Below are 20,125 nucleotides of genomic sequence, written 5' to 3'. Positions count from 1 at the left end.
GTTATTGTATTAATTCTGTATTAACTATATGATTCCCAAGCAGAAACTTGCATGATTTTAAGAACTAATTTGGGTTGTCAGGCCTATAAGGAATTCTCCAAAGGCAACAACAAAAGGAAAACGCAATGAATTATCAAAAAAAGCATTTAAACAGATTTGTCTATTTTTCTTTTTGCTCCAGTTCTGTCATTTTGGCAACTTCTCCCACCTCAATATTTTAATTTCTGGCTCAACACTATGAATGTAAGGCATGGTGACTTTACTCATTTGATATTGTTAGATCTCTACAGGGGTGAATGTCAAATTACCTATGCCCAGAAAGCACGCTCTGAAGAAGACATTTTTCAAGCATTATAATCATCAGTAATGGTACTAGGCAATTTATTTAAACACTTGATTTAATCTGATACATTTAAGTCAAAAGTTCAACTAGTTCATCTAGGAAGATCTGGAGATGAAGAGACCCAGCATCAGCGTGAATGGACATCTTCTCTCTCCTCCCCCCAATCCCATTTGTTCTCGGGCATTTCTACCTCGGCCAACAGCATTGTCTTTTGACTGTTGTTGCCTACAGCTAGGAAGGTCTGAGTCTTCTTGCTATTTGCATCTTTCCACCTCCAACTATATTCTATAGATCACCATTTCTGTTCATTTTCCTTCCTATTTTAGTGCTTGGCCGAACTGTCGAAAGCATTTGATATTTCACACATTGTGTGGCCATTGATCCCTTTTCTCATTTAGTAACTGAAAAATGTCTTTAGATTCTTATTGGGGATAACTTTACATCAATGGATTTTTGGTTATTAAAAAGTAGAAATTTGAAAGAATGAGGGAGAAACTAGACAGGATTAATATAGTAGGTAACTTGTTGGCAATAGGAAACAGACTATTTTCCTATTGTATCAAAAAGTTCAGCAATCATTACTGTGCACACCCAGGAAGTAGATCTACTCTCATGGCCTCTATTCTCTTGCCTTAGTCCCAACCACTCTCCTTCTGTAAGAGAACTATCTCTCTAAAGCTAATCTGTATCACCTTTTGTTTTGTTTGAAAATTTTTCTACTATCCTATACTCTATATGGCTATACTCTAGCCATCCCCTTAAGCCGTGGTGTGCTGGGTATATTGTTTTTTGCATCTGTACTTTATTCTGTCTGAAATAATCTTTTCCTTATGACAAAATCCAGTCCTTGTGACCATACCCTTTGTGCTGACCTCTAAGTGACTGCTGGCTGCTTTCTTCACAGCCCTCACTGTTTCTCGAGCCCACAGCAGTGCATGGAGCCCTCCCCCAGCTGCTGCTCTGTAGACCATGAGCTCCAGCAGGGAGGGAGGCCCAGGGTTTACCTGTCTGCTGTTTACCAGCACCTGCACACAGTAGGCTCACAATACACATTTAGAGGGAAAGAAGAGGATGCATAGATGCTACCTAGTCAGACTCTTTGATATTCCCAGAACTATTGAAGCTGCTGTTTCTAGGGCTTTCTCAGTTGAAAAATGTTTTTATGTGTGATACATTTTGGGAAATGGGTGATTTTTCACCACTGCATTAATTGGGGAAGATTATCTGAAAGATTAACACACTGAATCTGGGCGGCAGGGTAGTATGACTTTAACTCTTGCGTATGTTTGAAATTTGTCACAATAAAGATACTTTAATTAAGAGAATTAGGAGTAATAATGTGGTTGAGAAGACAGTGGATGAATCTGGGAATGGTCCCAGCACTTAGGGGGTAGGGCAGAAGGATCAACACGAGTTTGAGGCACATAAGCGAGATTCTGTCTCAAAGACATACTTACACACAGGCATGCACACATGCGCGCACACACACACAGAGGGGGCAGTTTTTTTTCCAGTAGAACCTTCTAAAGTCTGCTTAGGATAACAACAATAAAGTACATGTGACACACCCTGCACAGCATTAGCATCCACAGGATACAGGGCGGTGGCCAGATGGCGCAGGCTTGGGCTTCTCCTGCTGTCTCCTCTTCATTGGTGTGGACCATCGTACTTCCATCACTGCCATGTCCCCCAGCTGCCCACCAGCTTCCCGAGTTAGGGAGATGTCAACATCAGCATGTAAGAGGAACGTTTATAAGTTGTGATTGCGGGGGGGGGGGGCAGAAGTAATGGAGGTGGTCAGGTAAGGACTGCGCACGACCTCCTTTAGTTGTCAGTACAGGTGGACGGCCACACCATGTGACTGCACCATCTGGAAATGTGACGACAGCTTGTGTCGCTCAGAGAAACAGGAACCTGAGCTCCCCGATTTTGGCTCCGCTCCACTGCTGCCCTGACTGACGCTACCTGACGTCCAGCCACAGATCTCTGCAGTGCTACTACGGTTGTTGTTAGCAGGCGGGAACTGTCCATGTTTGACCTCACAGCACCCTGCTCAATTCTCCATCTGAGTTTACACACTCCACTGACACAGTGGCGTTAGCTTGGCTTTTCTCTCCAGTGCTAGGGATGAACCTCGGGCCTTGCATATGGCGGATGGGCACTCCGTCACTTCACTGTTTTTCAGAAAGTGCTCTAACCCGGGGCTCTACACACAGCATCATGGCTTTCTGTGGGAATGACTCATGATGCTTTGCAACTTGTCTCAGCCAGTAGACTGCATCTAACAATGGTGAGGTTACAGATGTGTTTAATTTTAGACTCAGTTTCTATAATGAGATGGCATTAAGTTTTCTATGTATTTAATTTTTAAAATTATATTTTTTTTATGTGTGTGTGTGTGTGTGTGTGTGTGAGAGAGAGAGAGAGAGAGAGAGAGAGAGAGAGAGAGAGAGAAAGGGAGAGGGAGAGAGAGAGAAAGAGCGTGTGTATGTGCCACAGCATTCAAATGTCACAATGAGTCTGTGACCAGAGGACAGTGTAAGCAAGTCGCTCTCTTCCACCCTGAGGGTCCTGAGGACTGAATTCAGGCAATAAGGCTTAGAAGTAACACTTTCATCCACTAGGCCATCTTGCTGGCTTCAAATTTAAGTCTTCAATTTTAAAACATGAAAATGTGAGAAAAATATAGAAAATAATTTGGTTTCTAAGTACCCACTGTCTTATAAAGATGCCATGTATGTCAACCCTTTTGTTGAAGAAATTAATATTAATAATATTAATAAAGGCAAATCTCTCAAATGCCAAATTCTCTCATGTTTGTTCAGAAGCGATCTGTTCTGAAATTGGTTGTATCATCCCAAAGCATACAATCATATTTTCTCTTTCATATGTGTCCATAACCAACATACGATACTCTTTTATGTTCTTAGGTTTCCATTGATGGTAGCACACACCATTAGTCATTTCATAACTAGTTCTGTCATCCACTATTATGTTTGTGAGATTTTCTTATCTTAGTCAAATCATTCTAACTCTTGGTTCCTTATATTACATATATGGTAATATATGTAAAATATATTGAGTCATTTCTCCCCTTTGTGCTGGTTTTTGTCAGGCTGACACAGACCTACATCAGTCTGGCCTGTGGGGCATTTTCTTGGTTGCTAACTGATACAGGAGGGCTCAGCCCACTGTGGATAGTGCTATCCCTAGACAGATGGGTCTGGGTTGTATAGGACAGGAAGCTAAGTCAAGGAAGCAAACCAGCAAGCAGCCTGCCTCTGTGGGATTTGCTTCACACTCCTGGAGCCTTGGTTTCCCTTAATGATAGACTGTAATCTGTAAGCAAAATAAACCCCTTTGACTCCAATGTGCTTTTGGTCATGATATTTTATCACAGCAACAGGAGCTCAAAGTAATATACTACATGTGCAAAAAAAAAAAAAAAAAACCAGCCGGGCGGTGGTGGCGCACGCCTTTAATCCCAGCACTCGGGAGGCAGAGGCAGGTGGATCTCTGAGTTCGAGGCCAGCCTGGTCTACAAGAGCTAGTTCCAGGACAGGCTCTAGAAACTACAGGGAAACCCTGTCTCGAAAAAACCAAAAAAACAAAACAAAACAAAACAAAAAAAACCCCACAATATCTACCTGTAAGAGACATACGTGGAGCTTGGTTCTTTTTAACAAAGCAATAGAAAGAAAACAGAACTGGAAGGTGACCCACACCTGTGCCACTGAGGAGTCGCAGTTTAAACTGGGGTGGGAAGCCCACATCAAACTCACTACTGACGGCATTAGAGGCGTGTGTAAGGAGGCTGGAAGGCATATTGACTAAAAGAGTCTTCTACTTCCTTCCTTCAGACTGGGCATAGGAAAAACCATTCCAAAGATTCAAAGAAGCCCTCTTGACTTTATACCAGCTCCCAAGGCTTCTGTGTAGCAGGAATAATTACCTCTTTTCAGGGGAATGGTGGTATATGCTTTAATCCTGCACTTGGGAGGCTGAGAGGAAGACTGTGAGCCCCAGCCAGTCTGGGCCACCTAATGAGATGCTGCCTCAATAAAACCAAATGCTAAGGATGTGCTCAGTGCACAGTACATGGCTCTGGATCCCTCCCTCCTCCCCCTCCAGTCATCTTCATACAGGCCTTGAAAAGTTTTGCTTTTTTGAAGATGATAAATATTTGGGAGAAATAAGATGTTGAAAAAAGCGTGTGTCTCCATACCTCAGTGCCAAGGTGACGCTGTTAAATGAACAAAGCCAAGCTGGTCTCATTAGTGGATGACCTCTCTCTGCTAACACATTCTGTTAGCATGCACCACACTGAATAAATCCAAACACTGAAAAGTTCAGTGCAGGGTTAAAGTGGCACTAGGGGTAACTAAGAGCGCTTATTTTTAAAGTGTTTTTATGTCCCTCTACCCCATGAAAATAACTGTGTCTGTAATGGTCAGCAAATTTGAGGCTTATTACCACACATTGTAAGATTTTTTTGTGTGTTGTACAAGGATGGACATACTAGGATTATTTTAACATCCCTGTGGTTGACTCTGGTGGCGAGTAAAGGAAGGAGAGAGGTTTAAACAGCCCTTAGTCACAGGTGACTCTGATGTGCTGCCACACCTGGACCAGCACCCAGAACAGTGTCACCCAGTGGCTCTCAGCCGGGCTGCTTGGTAGACTTCCTGGGAGAGTTACAATCACTGTGCTGGCTGAACTGACATGGGTAGGGGCTTGGGTCCTGGCATAAATGCTCTCTAGATGATCTTCACAGCACCCAAAAGCATGGAGGGCACTGCTTTCACTCCTTAGAGCTGTCCTAACCCTTTAGTTCCCCAGAACTATAAGCCACAACAGATGGGGGCCCATCTTAAAATCTCTGCTTCAGCTCTCTGGGGTAGGGCTCAGTGCTTGCCCCTCACGAACTGCCAAAGGCTATGGACAACTGCTGGTTTGAGGCTTACCCTTAAGAACCCTGCTCTAGTCCCACGCTCACTGCTGGTCTGAGGCTCACCCTTAAGAACCCTGCTCTAGTCCCACGCTCACTCTCTACCCACTGACCCTCCGCTACTTAGAGGGGACTTCCAGAACAACCACAGTAAACGGCTCTTTAGTCACGTGACATTTTAGAACAGGATTATTAACAAATTATTTCCTTTGCAGAGGCAATCCATGTCATCATTAAAGACAGTCTAATACAGAGGTTCTCAACCTTCTTAATGCTGTGACCCTTTGATACAGGTCCTCATGCTGTGGTGACCCCAACCATAACACTATTTTTGTTGTTACTTCACAATTATAATTTTGCTACTGTTATGAACCATAATGTCAATTTCTGATATTTGACCCCTGTGAAAAGGTCGTTCAACTTCCAAAGGGGTCATAACCCATAGGTTGAGAACCACTGGTCTAATATAAACTATAAACAACCTAACAGCTTTTGTCTAATCCTTTAAAAGTAAAGATTCTTGTACATTAAATCTAGTAGAGCTTTCTGAACAAACAAGGGCCAACTTATTTGTGTACTGAGTAGCTTCTAGAACCAGAGCACATTCTGAGAATGCCAGCCAGCCATAGGATCAGACAGCAGTTACCAAAAACCATGTAGAACCCAGAAAATAGCTTAACTGGCTATTACTTCTTCAAGTAGCCAATTGGTTACAGTCTGACTGAATGTTACAGTTTGATTAACTGGCTATGTGGCCTTTCAGGATTAAACAAAACTCAGTCACTGTGATTTGGTCCATACTGGCTTGGTCTCCCCAGCCCCGTGCGCATGCTCAGTCTAATCTACGGTCTCCTACAGAAATTTACTTAGCACATTCCATCCAAGAAATAGGGAGCTGACAAGTAAGGATCAGACAACAAGTACTTTTGGCACTGATATTACATGGTCTTTGTGAAAACACTCAATTTTCTCCTGTAATAAACTGGTGAGCAGTGCAGCTAACTGCCAGCAAATTATGACTTTTCACACATCTGTGGAATGTTGATTTTAACCAAAAGTTTGCATTAGCTGAAACTGTTCAAAACTCAAGGGAGTACAAAAAAAGTTTATTTAAATAAATGTGGAACAGCTGCATTACAGATTATTATGTACATACTAAAATAAAGTATATGTCTATGGAAAGATGCTCATAACACATTGGAGATTAAGTTAAAAAAAACATCAAATGGTTTTTTTGGGGGGTTTTTTGAGACAGGGTTTCTCTGTAGCTTTGGAGCCTGTCCTGGAACTAGCTCTGTAGACCAGGCAGGCCTCGAAACATGAAATAGTTTTAAAAGCAACTGTTATCAGCAAAAAAATATAACTGTTCTGATTTTTATATAAAACATACTTAAAAACTTGCCTGCTAGCTTAAGTTTTTACATCTAAAATACTGAGAGGGGTTTATTACCCAGTGGTACGATACCATACAAGTTTCTTAAGTGATTTGATAATTTTTAATGTAAAATTGACTATTTTATATGTATATCTTTTTTTCTTTTTATTTTATTTTACAAACCTACCATAGTTTCCCTCCCTCCTCTCGTTCTCTCCCCAACCTCCCTTCTACCCCCCAATTCACTTCTCCTCTGTTTCCATTCAGAAGGGGTGAGGTCTCCCCTGGGAATCAGCAAAACATGGCATATCAAGTTGAGACAGGACCAAGCTCCTCCTCCCTGCATCAAGGCTGAAAAAGGCATCCTACCATATGGGTGCTGGGAATTGAACCTGAGTCCTCTGCAAGAGCAGTCAGTGCTCTTAACCCCTGAGCCTTCTCTCCAGTCCCACGATTTAATAATTTTTTTAATTGGTGAATTCTAAAACTAGTTCATTGCTTTTTTTCATCTTGAGCGTTGAAGTTGTAAACTGTATTTTTTAGTATCATCTCTGCAGCAGCTGGGCATGCCAGCTTATTGTTAGTGATGGTGTTAGTCCAAATAACTAAGGTTGCTTTAATACAACAGCCATTAGTGGAAACAGAGCGAGTGGTGTCAAGGTATCCTGCACAAAAGCCCACTCTCTCTTGCTGCAATTTGCCAGTCTTACCTGTACACACATTTAACACATCTGCATTAGTCCAGGTTCTTTAGAGGAACAGAACTTACAGAAAGAATCTATTTATCTATCTATAGAAAGGGGATTTATTGGGATGGCTTACAGGCTATTTTCCAGATAGTACAGCAATGGCTCTGTACCAATGGAAGGTCCAGGAATCTAGTAGTTGGTAAGTCCACAGGCTGGACGTCTCAGCTGGTCTTCTGTATATACTGGAATTCTGAAGAAGTGGGCTCTAATGCCACTGAAGGAATGGACTTGCCAGCAGGAGTGACAGCAAGCAGAGAACAAACTTCCTTCTTCCACGGCCTTTGTATAGGCTGCCACCAGAAGGCGTGGCCCAGATTAAAGATGTATCTCCCACCTCAAAAGGTCTTTATTAAAAGTGGATCTTCCCACTTCAGATCCCTCACAGGTGAACCCAGCTACTTGGGTTTTAATTAGTTCCAGATCTAGTCAAGCTGACCCCCACGAGCTGACGGTCATATATTTTGTTGTGGAAAGTGGACACCTCCTTTAAGTGATAAACTTGACAAGGATGCGAAAGGATTAATTTCTCAATGCCTTGGCAAGTACAAGTTCTCAGTTTTGACGTCTATTTTGAGGCTCTAAAACAAGGCTTTTAATCGATGTATTATACATCAAATTGATACTGTTAACTTATGATTATTCAAATTAATAAAATATTCATAGAGAAATGTCCAAAGTTTTACATTTCCCAGACTTCTGCTCCCCACCCCCATTAATTATCATGCCTAGAAGCTTTTTAGCAAAAGCAGCAGCCATCAGGCTGACGGGATCTGACAGGCCAGCAAGGCCCAATTACACTTGCGCTCTGTGCCACTTTGATGTCCGGGAAACGAAGAGAGATAGGGGCCAATTGGGTAGCACATTATGTTAATGACTTGATTTAATCCCGCCACTAAACTTTATGTAGCCTGTTAAGAAAGATGCTAACACTAATTATACCACTTTGGAAAGGAAAGGAGGGGACAAGCATTTCACGCTGACAAAGTGAAGCTCATAGATGCTGTAAATGAAATGAAACAAAGTGTAGTAATCTGTGATTAATTATAGATCACAGACAGGAAGGAACGAGAGGGACCAAGGAGCATGTCCGAAATCTGCTAGATTCCTTTTAAGGATCAACATTCTCAGAAATAACTAGGAGCTGTCGGAATCTGTTAACAGAAAAAAAGAAACTAACTGATCTTAAACTGCTTACACGGCAACACCAGAGAATTCCAGTCCACAATGTCACTGGCATCAGTGAGATGTACTTAGGACACTATTTCTAGTCCTAACTGCAACATTATAAAAGGAAGCAGTTCTAAAAGTCTGTGAAGAAGGGATAAGGCAGGGTGGGTTATCTAATAACCTTTAAACTACTTTTCCTCCAACTATTCTTTTTTTTAAAAAAGATTTGTTTGTTTGTTTATTATATATACAACATTCTGCCTCGATGTATGCCCACACGCCAGAGGAGGGCTCCAGATCTCATTACAGATGGTTGTGAGCCACCATGTGGTTGCTGGGAATTGAACTCAGGACCTCTGGAAGACGAGCCAGTGCTCTTAACCTCTGAGCCATCTCTCCAGCCCTCCTCCAACTATTCTTTACACTGAATCTACCTTTGAAAATATATCCTAAGAACACAGACTACTTAAGAATAGGAGCCAAGATGGCTCAGTGGTTTTCTTGTTGATCTTACAGAGGACCCAAGTTCAATTCTCAGAAATCACATGGCAGCTCACAACTGTCTGTAACTCCAGTTCCAGGGGACTGGACTCCTTTTCTGGCCTCTGTGTGATACAGACACACATGCAGGCAAAACACTAATGCACATAAAATGAAAATAAGTCTGAAAACACAGGAGCACATCCCTTTGCTTTACTCCTAGTAAGCAGCGCTTGTCTGCTTAATGATGAGTGGTTCTTCCTCCATTCTTTAAAACTGTCAGGAGAAACAGGGTGTAGGGGTGTTTGTCTATAGAACTACTTACTCAGGAAGCTGAGGCAGGAGGATTGCTTTGAGCCTAGGAGTTTGACATTGTCCTTGGCAATATAACAGGACTCTAGTCTTTAAAAAAAGCCGTATCAATCCAAGCCAAGCCAACCCAACCCCTAATAAAACCAAACCAAACCACTAAATCAAAACCAAACTAAACCAAACCTTATGCAACCCCAAAACAAACCAAGCCAAGCCAAGTCAAACCAAATCAAACCATCACTAAACCCAAACCAACCTGGCCAGCCTTAATGCTCTGAACTCCCCATTTCAGTTGACTGTCCTGAAGCTCCTCAAGTGCTCCACAAGCACCTTGTTCCAACCAAAAACTATTTTGAACCTCAACAATTTTTGCTCCATGTTTTAAATTCTCATGCTGTTCTCACTGGCCTCTAAATCCTTCCCTGTTTTTCCCAGCTCCTAATTATCTGTAACACTGTCCAAGCATTACTAACTCTAGGAAGTCATCCTTCATCATGGTCCCTTAAGCAAGACACCTCTTAGAGCATCCTCGCCACGCCCTCACATTCCATTCTCCTGTACTGCTCACTTTTATCAGTCGTTGCTCCACAGCTCTCACGTGGGCTCTAGGCTACTCTTCTCAGATCTCAACTCCATAACAGAAGAAAGCCAGGCATGGTGCACTCACGGAATCCCAGCACTCGGGAGACGGAGGGAGCTGCTCTACAGAGCAACACACACACATGCACGCGCACACACACATGGAGAGAGAGAACCTTAAACGCACTTATAGATAACCTAAACATATGTTCTCACATAGTTAATCATCTCTAAATAGCTCATAGCTCGTGAATGCTATCTGAACAGATGTATTTTCTAAGGAATCATGGTGAGGAAAACACAATTTACAAATAGTTTTGAGTGAGGCTGGTAGTATCTTAGCTATGGAAACTGGTGGGTGGTGAGCCCTTTAAGTACAGGAACTATTTTTTTTTTATAGCTGTCTAATTCCTGCAGGTGCTATGGAATGGAGAATCACAGACATACTCAGCACATAAAACACTTAGTAACATGTTTGCTGTAGTCTAGATCTGCCATGTCCCCCAGGGACTCACGTGTTATATGCTGGTCACTGACTTGGCACTATTGGGAAGTGGGGTTTCAAAGGAGAAAGTTAAGCGTTGAGGTGTGCTTTACAAGGAGATGCTGCAACAGCAGCACCTTCACGTCTTATCCGCAGGCATGAGGTGGGCAGGCCTCCTCCTCTCTGTGTTCCTGCTGTGGTGTGCCTTCTGACAACAGGCTGTAGACCAAGCTTCTGAAGTGTTAGCCCAGACAAACTCTCCATAAGCTGGTTATTGCAGGGTTTCTACATGCAGTGACAGTTTGACTCATGTGCCCTCCTGTCTACAAAGGCTATGGTGCACTAATAAGCTATGGATATTTTTAAGCTTAAATTTGAGCCAAGTGTTGCATGTTGCAGTTCATGCCTGCAGTCCTTGCACTTGGGAGACTGTGGCAAGATTACTATGAGTTCAGGGCCACCCTGGTTGCATAGTGAGTTCTAAATCAGTGTGGATCATGGCGTAAGACCTTGTCTCAACAACAACAACAAAGAACAGGGCTACTACTACTGGTGATGTGATACTTCAACCAAAGTTAATGCCATCAGCAATCCAGGAAGATGATGCCTCCCCCTTGAAGTGATGTGCTGAAAGAGCACAGCATCATTTTTGTAATATTCCCACAAGGCAGAACCAGAATGTCATCTCGATACCAGAGACACACCAGAGAAACCCAAACTACAGGACATCCTATAACACAGATGGTCTGTGGTCTACATAGTCAATGTTAGAGAAGACTCAAACAAATGCTGATGGACCACTACAGATCAGTAAAAGCTAAATGGACACGGAACACGAGGCACAATTTAGATGCCCATAAATGATACTGTTGGGACAAGTGGCAGGATTTTAACTGAGATTAGTGAGATACTGTGGTCTTTTTCTGGCAACCTAACATACAGGTCCTAGAACCTTTAGACCCGCTGTAGTTCCTAGTGAGATGACTTGGTGCTGGTCTCCTGAAAGAGCAGATTGGATTTGAGTTGTGACTTTCAGTTAGACTTCTTAACCTCCAGAGAAAGGAGGGGGCTGTGGGTCAACCTAATTATCAGTGGCCAGTGATTTAATCTGCCATATGTATAGAACAGAGATTCCATATAATCCCCCAAGCTGTGAGACTACAGATCTCTGAGAGAGCTGAAGGGATGTGGGGGTTTCAAATATGGTGTATTCCAAAAGGGCATGGAAGTACCACAGGCCTCCTTTTGTACTTTGTCCTAAGTGTGTTCATCTACACAAGACACTTAAAGGCAAATAAATGTTGGCCTGCATTTTGTGAGTCACTCTAGTGATCTGATTGAACCCCAGTTGAGGTTATTGGAACCCCAGTTTATTGTCAGAAGCACAGGTAAAACCCTTGATAGAGTTTGGTATCTTGAGTGGGGAATTCAGTCCTAGGACACTATTCCCGTAACTTGTAGCTTCTGATTTTGTTTATAGATATGCCAGAACTGAAGTAGATTAGAGGTCACTTATCTAGTGTTCTTGAAGAAGTGTTTGGTTTATGGGGAGAACACCCACAAATATCTGATTACAGAAGTGTTATGTTTTGTGTTAGGAAAGTTCAGTAAGGGAAACAAAGTTTATCTTAGGTTCTCAGAATTATATATCAATGCTGTCTTGTTGCTTGGAGTTCTTAGAGGTGAAGGGCCATCTCTGCAGTTCTGAAGTGGTTCCCAAGAGTTCTATACATAAGGATGTATTTATAGTATAAACAAACCCTTAGGTATGCTCACACATACATATGTTTGAGAGACTGGAGGGTAAAAGAAATGCAGCAAAATGCTAACAATTTGTGGATCCAGATAAAGGATATACAGTTGTCTATGGTTTTTAAATCATTAAAGTTTTAAAAGGGTTCCATTTCTCATATTAAGTGATTTGCTAAAGTAGCATACACAGAAACTGGCATAATCAATAAGAAATGTGCACATCACTGTCTCAGTCCACTTGTGCAGGGTCTCGTGTCTGCTCTGTCTCTGGTGGGGCCTTGGTGCTGTGTCCTCCAGAAAGGAGGAACACTATGTTCTCTTGTGGCAGGAGAGCAGGAGTGCTCCCTTTCATTCTGCTTCCTCTTTTTTATTTGAGTGCTAATCCTATTCATGATCCTGGAGTCCTTACGACCCAGCGAACCTCCTCCAGGCCTCAGTTCTTAACACTACTGCCTTGGGGGTGAACCTTCAATATTTCTCCGTGAACTGTACTTTGGACAGCAAAATTAAGACTGCATTGGTCCATTAATTTGGAGAGCTTTTTGTTGTGGGTCTTGAACATTGCAGCATGTTTACTTTAGCCCTGACCTCTGCCCATGAGACGCCAAGAAGCAGTTCCTCTTAATGTGACAGTAAGCAATGCTTTCAAACAGTGCCCAATGTGCAGCTGTGATGGTCTAGGATAGTAAAATTTGGAAAACCCTTTTCTCTGCATTCCAAGTTAATTAAAGATGATGAGTAATGTTTTGAAAGTAAGATTAACTGCTACGCTGTCCCTGTTGTCTACTCTAGGCCAACATCCAAAGTATCTATTGCTCCACTCCATTGTAAACAAGGCCTTCTTACAGAAAGGTTGCAAGCTGGTGCATTCTTGTAGCTCTTCATGAACTAGATATGCTTATGATTTTCTCTTTGTCCACGAGCTGTCACAGCTACAACAGGACTCTCTTTGCTATGTGATGCAGGATGATATTGATGACAGGCCCAGTCCAGAGGTTAGATGTGACTAATTTGTCCTTTGGGGAATGGGCATTTTTGTGTGACTGTCTTCGGGCAATAAGCAAATCAAACAGATGAAGCCAGCCAAATGATTGTAAGGAAAGGAGATGGTCACACCATATCAGAGCATACATATCCTTTAGGATTTTTATTTTTAAAATTATCCCAAACTGACCCTTCTTATCAATGTCCTTAGTTAGGAAATGGCTATTGGGCAGTGCCTTCCTTTCAAGACCTCAGGTTCTCATCTGGAGAAGGGAAAGGAGGTCAGAAATCAGCTAAGGAATTCAAGTGCTGACTGACTCAGCTACTCAGACTATTTGCAACCTAACTGAGGAGTTATTAACACTAGTTGGCTTTCCATAAGCACGTCTCTCCAATTAGTATAGAGCTCCCTAAAAGCAGAAGTGGAAAAACACTGTGTTTGCTATCACTGTAGGCAGTGAATTCCTGGCTTACCATATGAAGAATGAATATTGTTTATAAACTGACAAGATAAATATATTCTTGTATTATTGTTTTCACAGACCCAGAAATTATTCGATATCTCATTTCTTATAATCTTATGTTCAAAGACTAAATCACTTATGTGCTCAAAAAGCCGGCTGAAGTAGACACTGTCTTATGGAATAAACTACTGATATAAGAGAGAAAAATCAAACATGCAGACATGATAAATGGAAAGTTCTTAGTGAAATGGTGTGATGGTTAATTTTATTTGCCAACATGATTAAGCCAAGTGGTACCCAGACATTTGGTCAATTCAATAATGTTTGTGAAATAACTTACGGCTTGACAACTGAGTATCTGTGCTTCTGGATAGTGTAAATTCTAGACAGACTCCAAGAAGCAAACTGGTCTCCCTAATGTGAATGAGCTCTATCCAGTCAGTTGAAGGGATAATGGCACCAAAAGGCTGAATAGGAGGGAGCTCCTTGCTGGGCAGGGTGGCACACACACTTTTAATTCCGGCACTCAGAAGGCAGAGCCAGGTGAATCTGTGAGTCCGAGGAAGTCTGGTCTACAGGACAGCCAGAGCTACACAGTGAGACCTTATCTCAAAGACTACTGTGCATGTGTGCACACACACTCACGCAAAGAAGGAACTCCTTGTGCCAGGGTGACATCAATGGGGACACAACTTCAAAGTTGGCCTGAAACAGATTTTCGGTTCTTGAGCCTGCTGGCTTTCAGATCAGAGCACATTGCCACTGGACGTTCTACTCCTCAGGCAACACACAATCTGTTCTCCTGCATTACTAGCTTGTTGATCGAAGATCTTCATTATAGTATCCAATTCTCTTAGTAAATCTCTGTCTATCTAGCTGTCTGTCATCTATTGATTTATCTATCTGTTCGTCCGTCCATCCATCCATCCATCCATCCATCCATCCATCCATCCATCCATCCATCCATCCACTGTCAGTTCTACTTTATAAAACCAAACCTCAAACAAAAAGCTTATTTCCTATTGATATTATCAGCTCTAATGGGAGGCTGAGAATTTCCATTTGCTGGCTTGATAAATTATTTAACAATTGATTTACAATTTGATTAATCAAAAATATTAAATTTAACTTAACTGAACACCATAATTAAAACTGTTCAGGTAAGTGTATATAAAATTCCTTCTCTTTATCAATTTTAAGCAATGAACATTCCACATACTAGGTTACCATAGGTTAGATAATATTAATATAAGTGGTAATTGTATACTAATTATAGTAATACACTTTAGAAGATGAGATGTTTCTTTATTAAGCACATACAAAGCAGACATCATGAGGATCTGAAAAAGCAATGTCAAAAGCTGACTGCACCAGCAGAGGCTGAGCACAGGGGACGGACACAGGCAGGCACAGTCTTGGCATTCACTGGCCACACAGTTTAGCCCGTCCGTGAGCTCCAGGCTCAGTGAGAGAGGTGGAGAATGATGGAGGAAGACGCCTACGTCAGCCTTTGACCTCGACATGCACTCACACATGTGCACACAACAAGTGTATTCTGTCTCATGAAGGCACTGTAACAGACATGTTATGCTCATGGTTTTATTTTACAGAGATATTAAGCTTAGAATATGCAAAGGGGGAGTTAAAAAGAAGTACTGTTTTTTTCCAAAAAAGCTGAAATTCTAAAAAAAAAAAAAAAAGTTCCAGGGAAGTTAATATGGAGGAAGAGAGAAGCCTTTTTATTTTATTTACCTATACTTCCCCTTCTTTCTGTTGCTCCATCCTTGCTTTCCTCATTTTCACTCTAGTGATGGAGATCATAGCCTTGAGTGCTAGGCTAGGACTCCACCACTGCACCACACCCACAGGTACTCCACCACTGCACCACACCCACAGGTACTCCACCACTGCACCACACCCACAGGTACTCCACCACTGCATCACACCCACAGGTACTCCACCACTGCACCACACCCACAGGTACTCCACCACTGCACCACACCCACAGGTACTCCACCACTGCACCACACCCACAGGTACTCCACCACTGCACCACACCCACAGGTACTCCACCACTGCACCACACCCACAGGTACTCCACCATTGTACCACACCCACAGGTACTCCACCACTGCACCACACCCACAGGTACGCCACTGCACCACACCCACAGGTACTCCACCACTGCACCACACCCACAGGTACGCCACTGCACCACACCCACAGGTACTCCACCACTGTACCACACCCACAGGACTCCACTGTACCACACCCACAGGACTCCACTGCACCACACCCACAGGACTCCACTGCACCACACCCACAGGACTCCACTGCACCACACCCACAGATCTTGTCTCTCTCTTTTCTCAAAAATGATTACATAGCTGCTTATTTGTTTACATATTTTATTGTGTGTGTATGTATGTATGTGAGTGTGTGTATGTATGTGTGTGTATGTGAGTGTGTGTATCCGTGCACGGAGAGGAAGACTTGCAGGAGTCTGTTTTCTCCTCCCACTATGTGGGACCCAGGGACTGAGACAGTGCTCTGCTCACCCACTGGCGCAGCCGCCGGCCCTTGTCTCTGCATGTCAGGCAGCTCGGCTTGAGCTTGCACTTTTCACACCTCACTTTTCTGTGTATTGAGAACTTAGGCGCGTGTTACTTTTCTGTGTATTGAGAACTTAGGCGCGTGTTACTTTTCTGTGTATTGAGAACTTAGGCGTGTGTTACTTGCCTGCTTTTTTTTTTTACATGGAATGTATAAAATCTTTCCCTCCCGCCTATGATAAAAATTATGCTCTTAAATGTAGAAAATCTCATGTATATTTTGAAATTTAATTTTCTTTTTGATATTTCATTTTATATACTACATTTCAGAGATGTGATATAAAATGAAGTCTTGGACGTGTTTAATCATTTTTTCTGAATAGTTTTAGTCTGTCAGGAGTGAAATAGTTTTAGCAGTTTGTCAACAGACATATTTCAGTTTGAATACTCTACGAAGTTATGAATACATAAGTAGGTTAGCTATTACAGTTTCAATGCTGTCTCAAAGCTGTATTCTCTGAGACACAGATCTGCTTTAGTCCATCTTTGTACACAGAAACTGAAAGGGAAGCAGGGAGGTTGGATGGTTTTAGCAAGACGTGGATCACGTTACTGGTGTCAGGTACTCTTTGAAACAGTAATGCTTACATGTTGCAGTCCATTTCCTAACACAGTATAAGCAGAGCCAAGGAGGTGGTCCAGTTGGTTAACTGCTCGCCATGCAAGCATGAGAACCCGAGCTTGGGTGTATAACCAAGTGTGAGTCTATAATCCCATCAGTAGGGAGATGGAGACAGTTAGGTCCAAGTGGACATGCTGGCCAGATAATCTGGCCAAAGCAACAGGTTCAGCAAGAGACTCTGTCTCAAAAATAAGATACAGTTACTGAGCAAGACCCTTGGTGTTGATCTCTAGCCTCCACACACATGCACACATGTGTGCATTCATATAAACATGTGCACATATATATATAAACATACATGCATTAGTAAAACTATCTTGCAGTAGACAAAATTTTTCCAGAAATATTTTTACCTTAAATTTTCATTTATGAAGCCTGATATGCTGAGAATGACAGTCAGCCTTAGTTTAGAACAATGTTTTGGCATCGATCTACTCACCTGTTTGGTTTCCTTGGAGACGGAACCTGGGATGATACAGTCATCGCTGTCAGAAGCTGATCTGTCCTCATCTGTCAGAAAACATGAGGCAACACTTACCCAGGTTTGCCAATGTACTTAGTGAACATGTCGCAGGACAACAGAAAGGGACAACATGACAACCAGGTTTATCCACTATGGATGTACATTTTAGGAAAGGAAAAAGTGCCATGAAAAACTACCATGTTTAATTTTGGTAAACACACAAAAAAATAAAAATAATTCTTGCCATAAAATTAATGAAAACAATGTAAAAGGTAATAGATACCTTTTTCTTAAAATTCTTACGTTTAGTTATTTATTTCTGTGTGTGTGTGTGTGTGTGTGTTTCATGGGCCACTACAAGTGTGGAGGACAGAGGCTAACTTGTGTGAGTCAGTTCTCCCCTTCTATTATGTTGGACCAGGGAATCAAACTCAGGTTCTTAGGGTTGGTGGTAAGCCCCTTTCCCCACTGAGCCATCTTTCTAGTCCCTTCTTTTCCTCTTCATAGTTGGACTATATCATACTTCATTATTGATCCAATTATTTAAAAAAATTATATTCTGCTTACTGTATTTTAAACTTGAAGCAATATTACAAATTTTCATATATACTGGTAGCAAACAAAACTTAAAACATTCAGGCTTTATTATACTCCCAAGTAGAAATAGCTGATGAGTGCTCAGGAAAGTTGGACTTCTCTTTCATAAAACAACAACAACAACAACAAAACACAAAATGATTTTAAAAGGAAAAATGGCAAAGACTGAAGGAATAAAACTTTCTAAAGCAAAGCCACACTTGTATCACAATTATATTATTTGTGCAAGGATGGCATTAAGTAAATACCCGGTATTCACAAAATACAGGTGAGAGGATTAGCAAATCTTTCAATCTTCTGGACATATCAATGTGGTCATGCAATACATGAGATAGAAAAGCAGGCAGGATTAACTGGGGGAAGAAAGGGAACTAGCTGTGGTGGGGATGGGGAAGAGAATGAAAGAAAGCAAGGCATCATGACACATAGGTGTGGAAATGCAATGAGGAAATCCATTACTTGAATATTAGCCTAAAGAGTAAGACTCTGAGCCTAGCTAACTATAGTTGAAAAAGTATCAATGAAATTGTGAACAACACCAACAGAAGTCGGATATCCTTAACGTCCACTTTCTCCTTCCTTCATCGGTCACTGTGTGTTTGAAGGATGATATGTACATTCGTGCTGACTATCCAGCCAACAGCCTGCAGAGATCTATGCCATACAGCAACCTTACAGGGCTGTATGCAGCAGGACTATGGCCCAGTAGTGGTGCTCTGCTTCTGTAATGAGAGTGCATTGTGGTGATGTCTTCCTGCACAATTCTGGATGGTACCGTCCTCAAGGCTTTGTCTCTTTTTTACCTCAACAGGAAACTGATGAGACTGTGCTAACTAGGTCATCTGCAACTGTAGCTACACAGCACGAGCCAGCCCTTTTCTATTCATGCAATTGAGCATGAGACCTAAGCTAGCTACCAAGGCCAGATCTGACTAATTTCTGTGGTCCTACAGTTGGGTCATCAATTATAGAAAGAACATCTTTCTTCCATTTCTCTCCCACGCATTCTTTTAAGTTGCCATCTAAATTTTCATGTGTTTAGTAATGAAGTCTGAGAGGCAGTGGGTGCTTGCTAGGGTGTCTGGGCAAGCAATGCACCAAGGCCGTGAGGGTGGTAAATGGAGAATGAGGCTCAGTCTCATTCCAATATGGCACTGGGGCTTCCACAATAGCCAAGCCCATGCCTGCCATCTCATAGTGGATATTTTCCAATGGCTTACACAAAATACTGTGAAAAAGTCAATGTTACCCTTTCTTTAATTTTTTTAAAATTATAGCTCTATTGAGGCAAAAACACATATATAATAAACTGTATACCTATTTAAACTATAAAATTCGTTATTTGATATTTAATTCCTAACTAAAATAGCAAATATTGGCCTGAAGATGGCTGTCGCCAAGGCTGATGACCCGAGTTTGATACCTGAAACCTACATGGAAGGGGAGAACCAACCCCCAAAGCTGTTCTTTGAGCTCCAAATGTGTAGCATACACACATGTACATGCATATGCAAAATCAATACATGTTAAAAAGGCAGTGGATCTAGCCATCATTCCTCTTTTCTCTGGATCTTTCTCCTTTGCTCCCACCCAGACTTTTGCAGGCTACTTACCAGCTTTCTGTCTATTCAGAATTAGTTCACTTTTATTACACTTTATATTAACGAGATGAGAGAGTACATGGTCTTTTTTTAGGTCACAATTCCTGATTTTAATTTCAAAAAGTCAAAGCTAAAGAATAATCCAATTGATAATACTGAACCCAAAGAGAACATAAAACATCTAAGACACAAACTAGCAACACGCTCAGCAGTGACCTTGTATTCTACGCAGGAGCCCCAAGATGGCCTGAGGAGAGAGAGAGACAACAGCCGAAGAGCGCTCACCCAGCACTTCTGCCAAGAGGCGGGTGTCATGAGGTGGATCTCACCCTGGATGATGTGCTGTGGAAGGCACGCACGCTCTCACAGAGAAAGCAGAGCAGAGTCAGGGAAACAACAGTTTAAATGTGGTCACCTTCTGGCTCCAGTTCTTCCGTTATTTCTGTTTCATCTTCGGAGGAAGCCACACTTTGCGATGCAAGCTGACCCTCAGATAGGAAAGAGATGTCGTCTTCTTTTCCTTGCTGCGTTCTCTCTACGGTTTCCTCTACCTCAGCCACACTGCTTTCCTGAGATACATGTAGAAGAGACCA

At 42.0% G+C, this 20,125-nt stretch overlaps 1 protein-coding gene across 2 annotated transcripts in view; it reads right to left on the bottom strand.

Moving 5' to 3' along the window:
• Positions 1–20,125, bottom strand: part of Rpgrip1l (RPGRIP1 like) — a 104,523-nt gene that overhangs the window by 16,638 nt on the left and 67,760 nt on the right. For both annotated transcript variants that reach the window (XM_038312635.1, XM_042054227.1), the window contains exons 21-22: positions 19,948–20,101; positions 17,311–17,381 (exon numbers count right to left, since the gene is read on the bottom strand). In XM_038312635.1, coding sequence (XP_038168563.1) covers positions 17,311–17,381; positions 19,948–20,101 — 225 coding nt within the window. The remainder of the gene's footprint in view (positions 1–17,310; positions 17,382–19,947; positions 20,102–20,125) is intronic.

Source organism: Arvicola amphibius, chromosome 15 (genome assembly GCF_903992535.2).
Source record: "Arvicola amphibius chromosome 15, mArvAmp1.2, whole genome shotgun sequence".
Classification (NCBI taxonomy): Eukaryota; Metazoa; Chordata; class Mammalia; order Rodentia; family Cricetidae; genus Arvicola; species Arvicola amphibius.
This window is presented reverse-complemented; position numbering and strand designations above follow the sequence as displayed.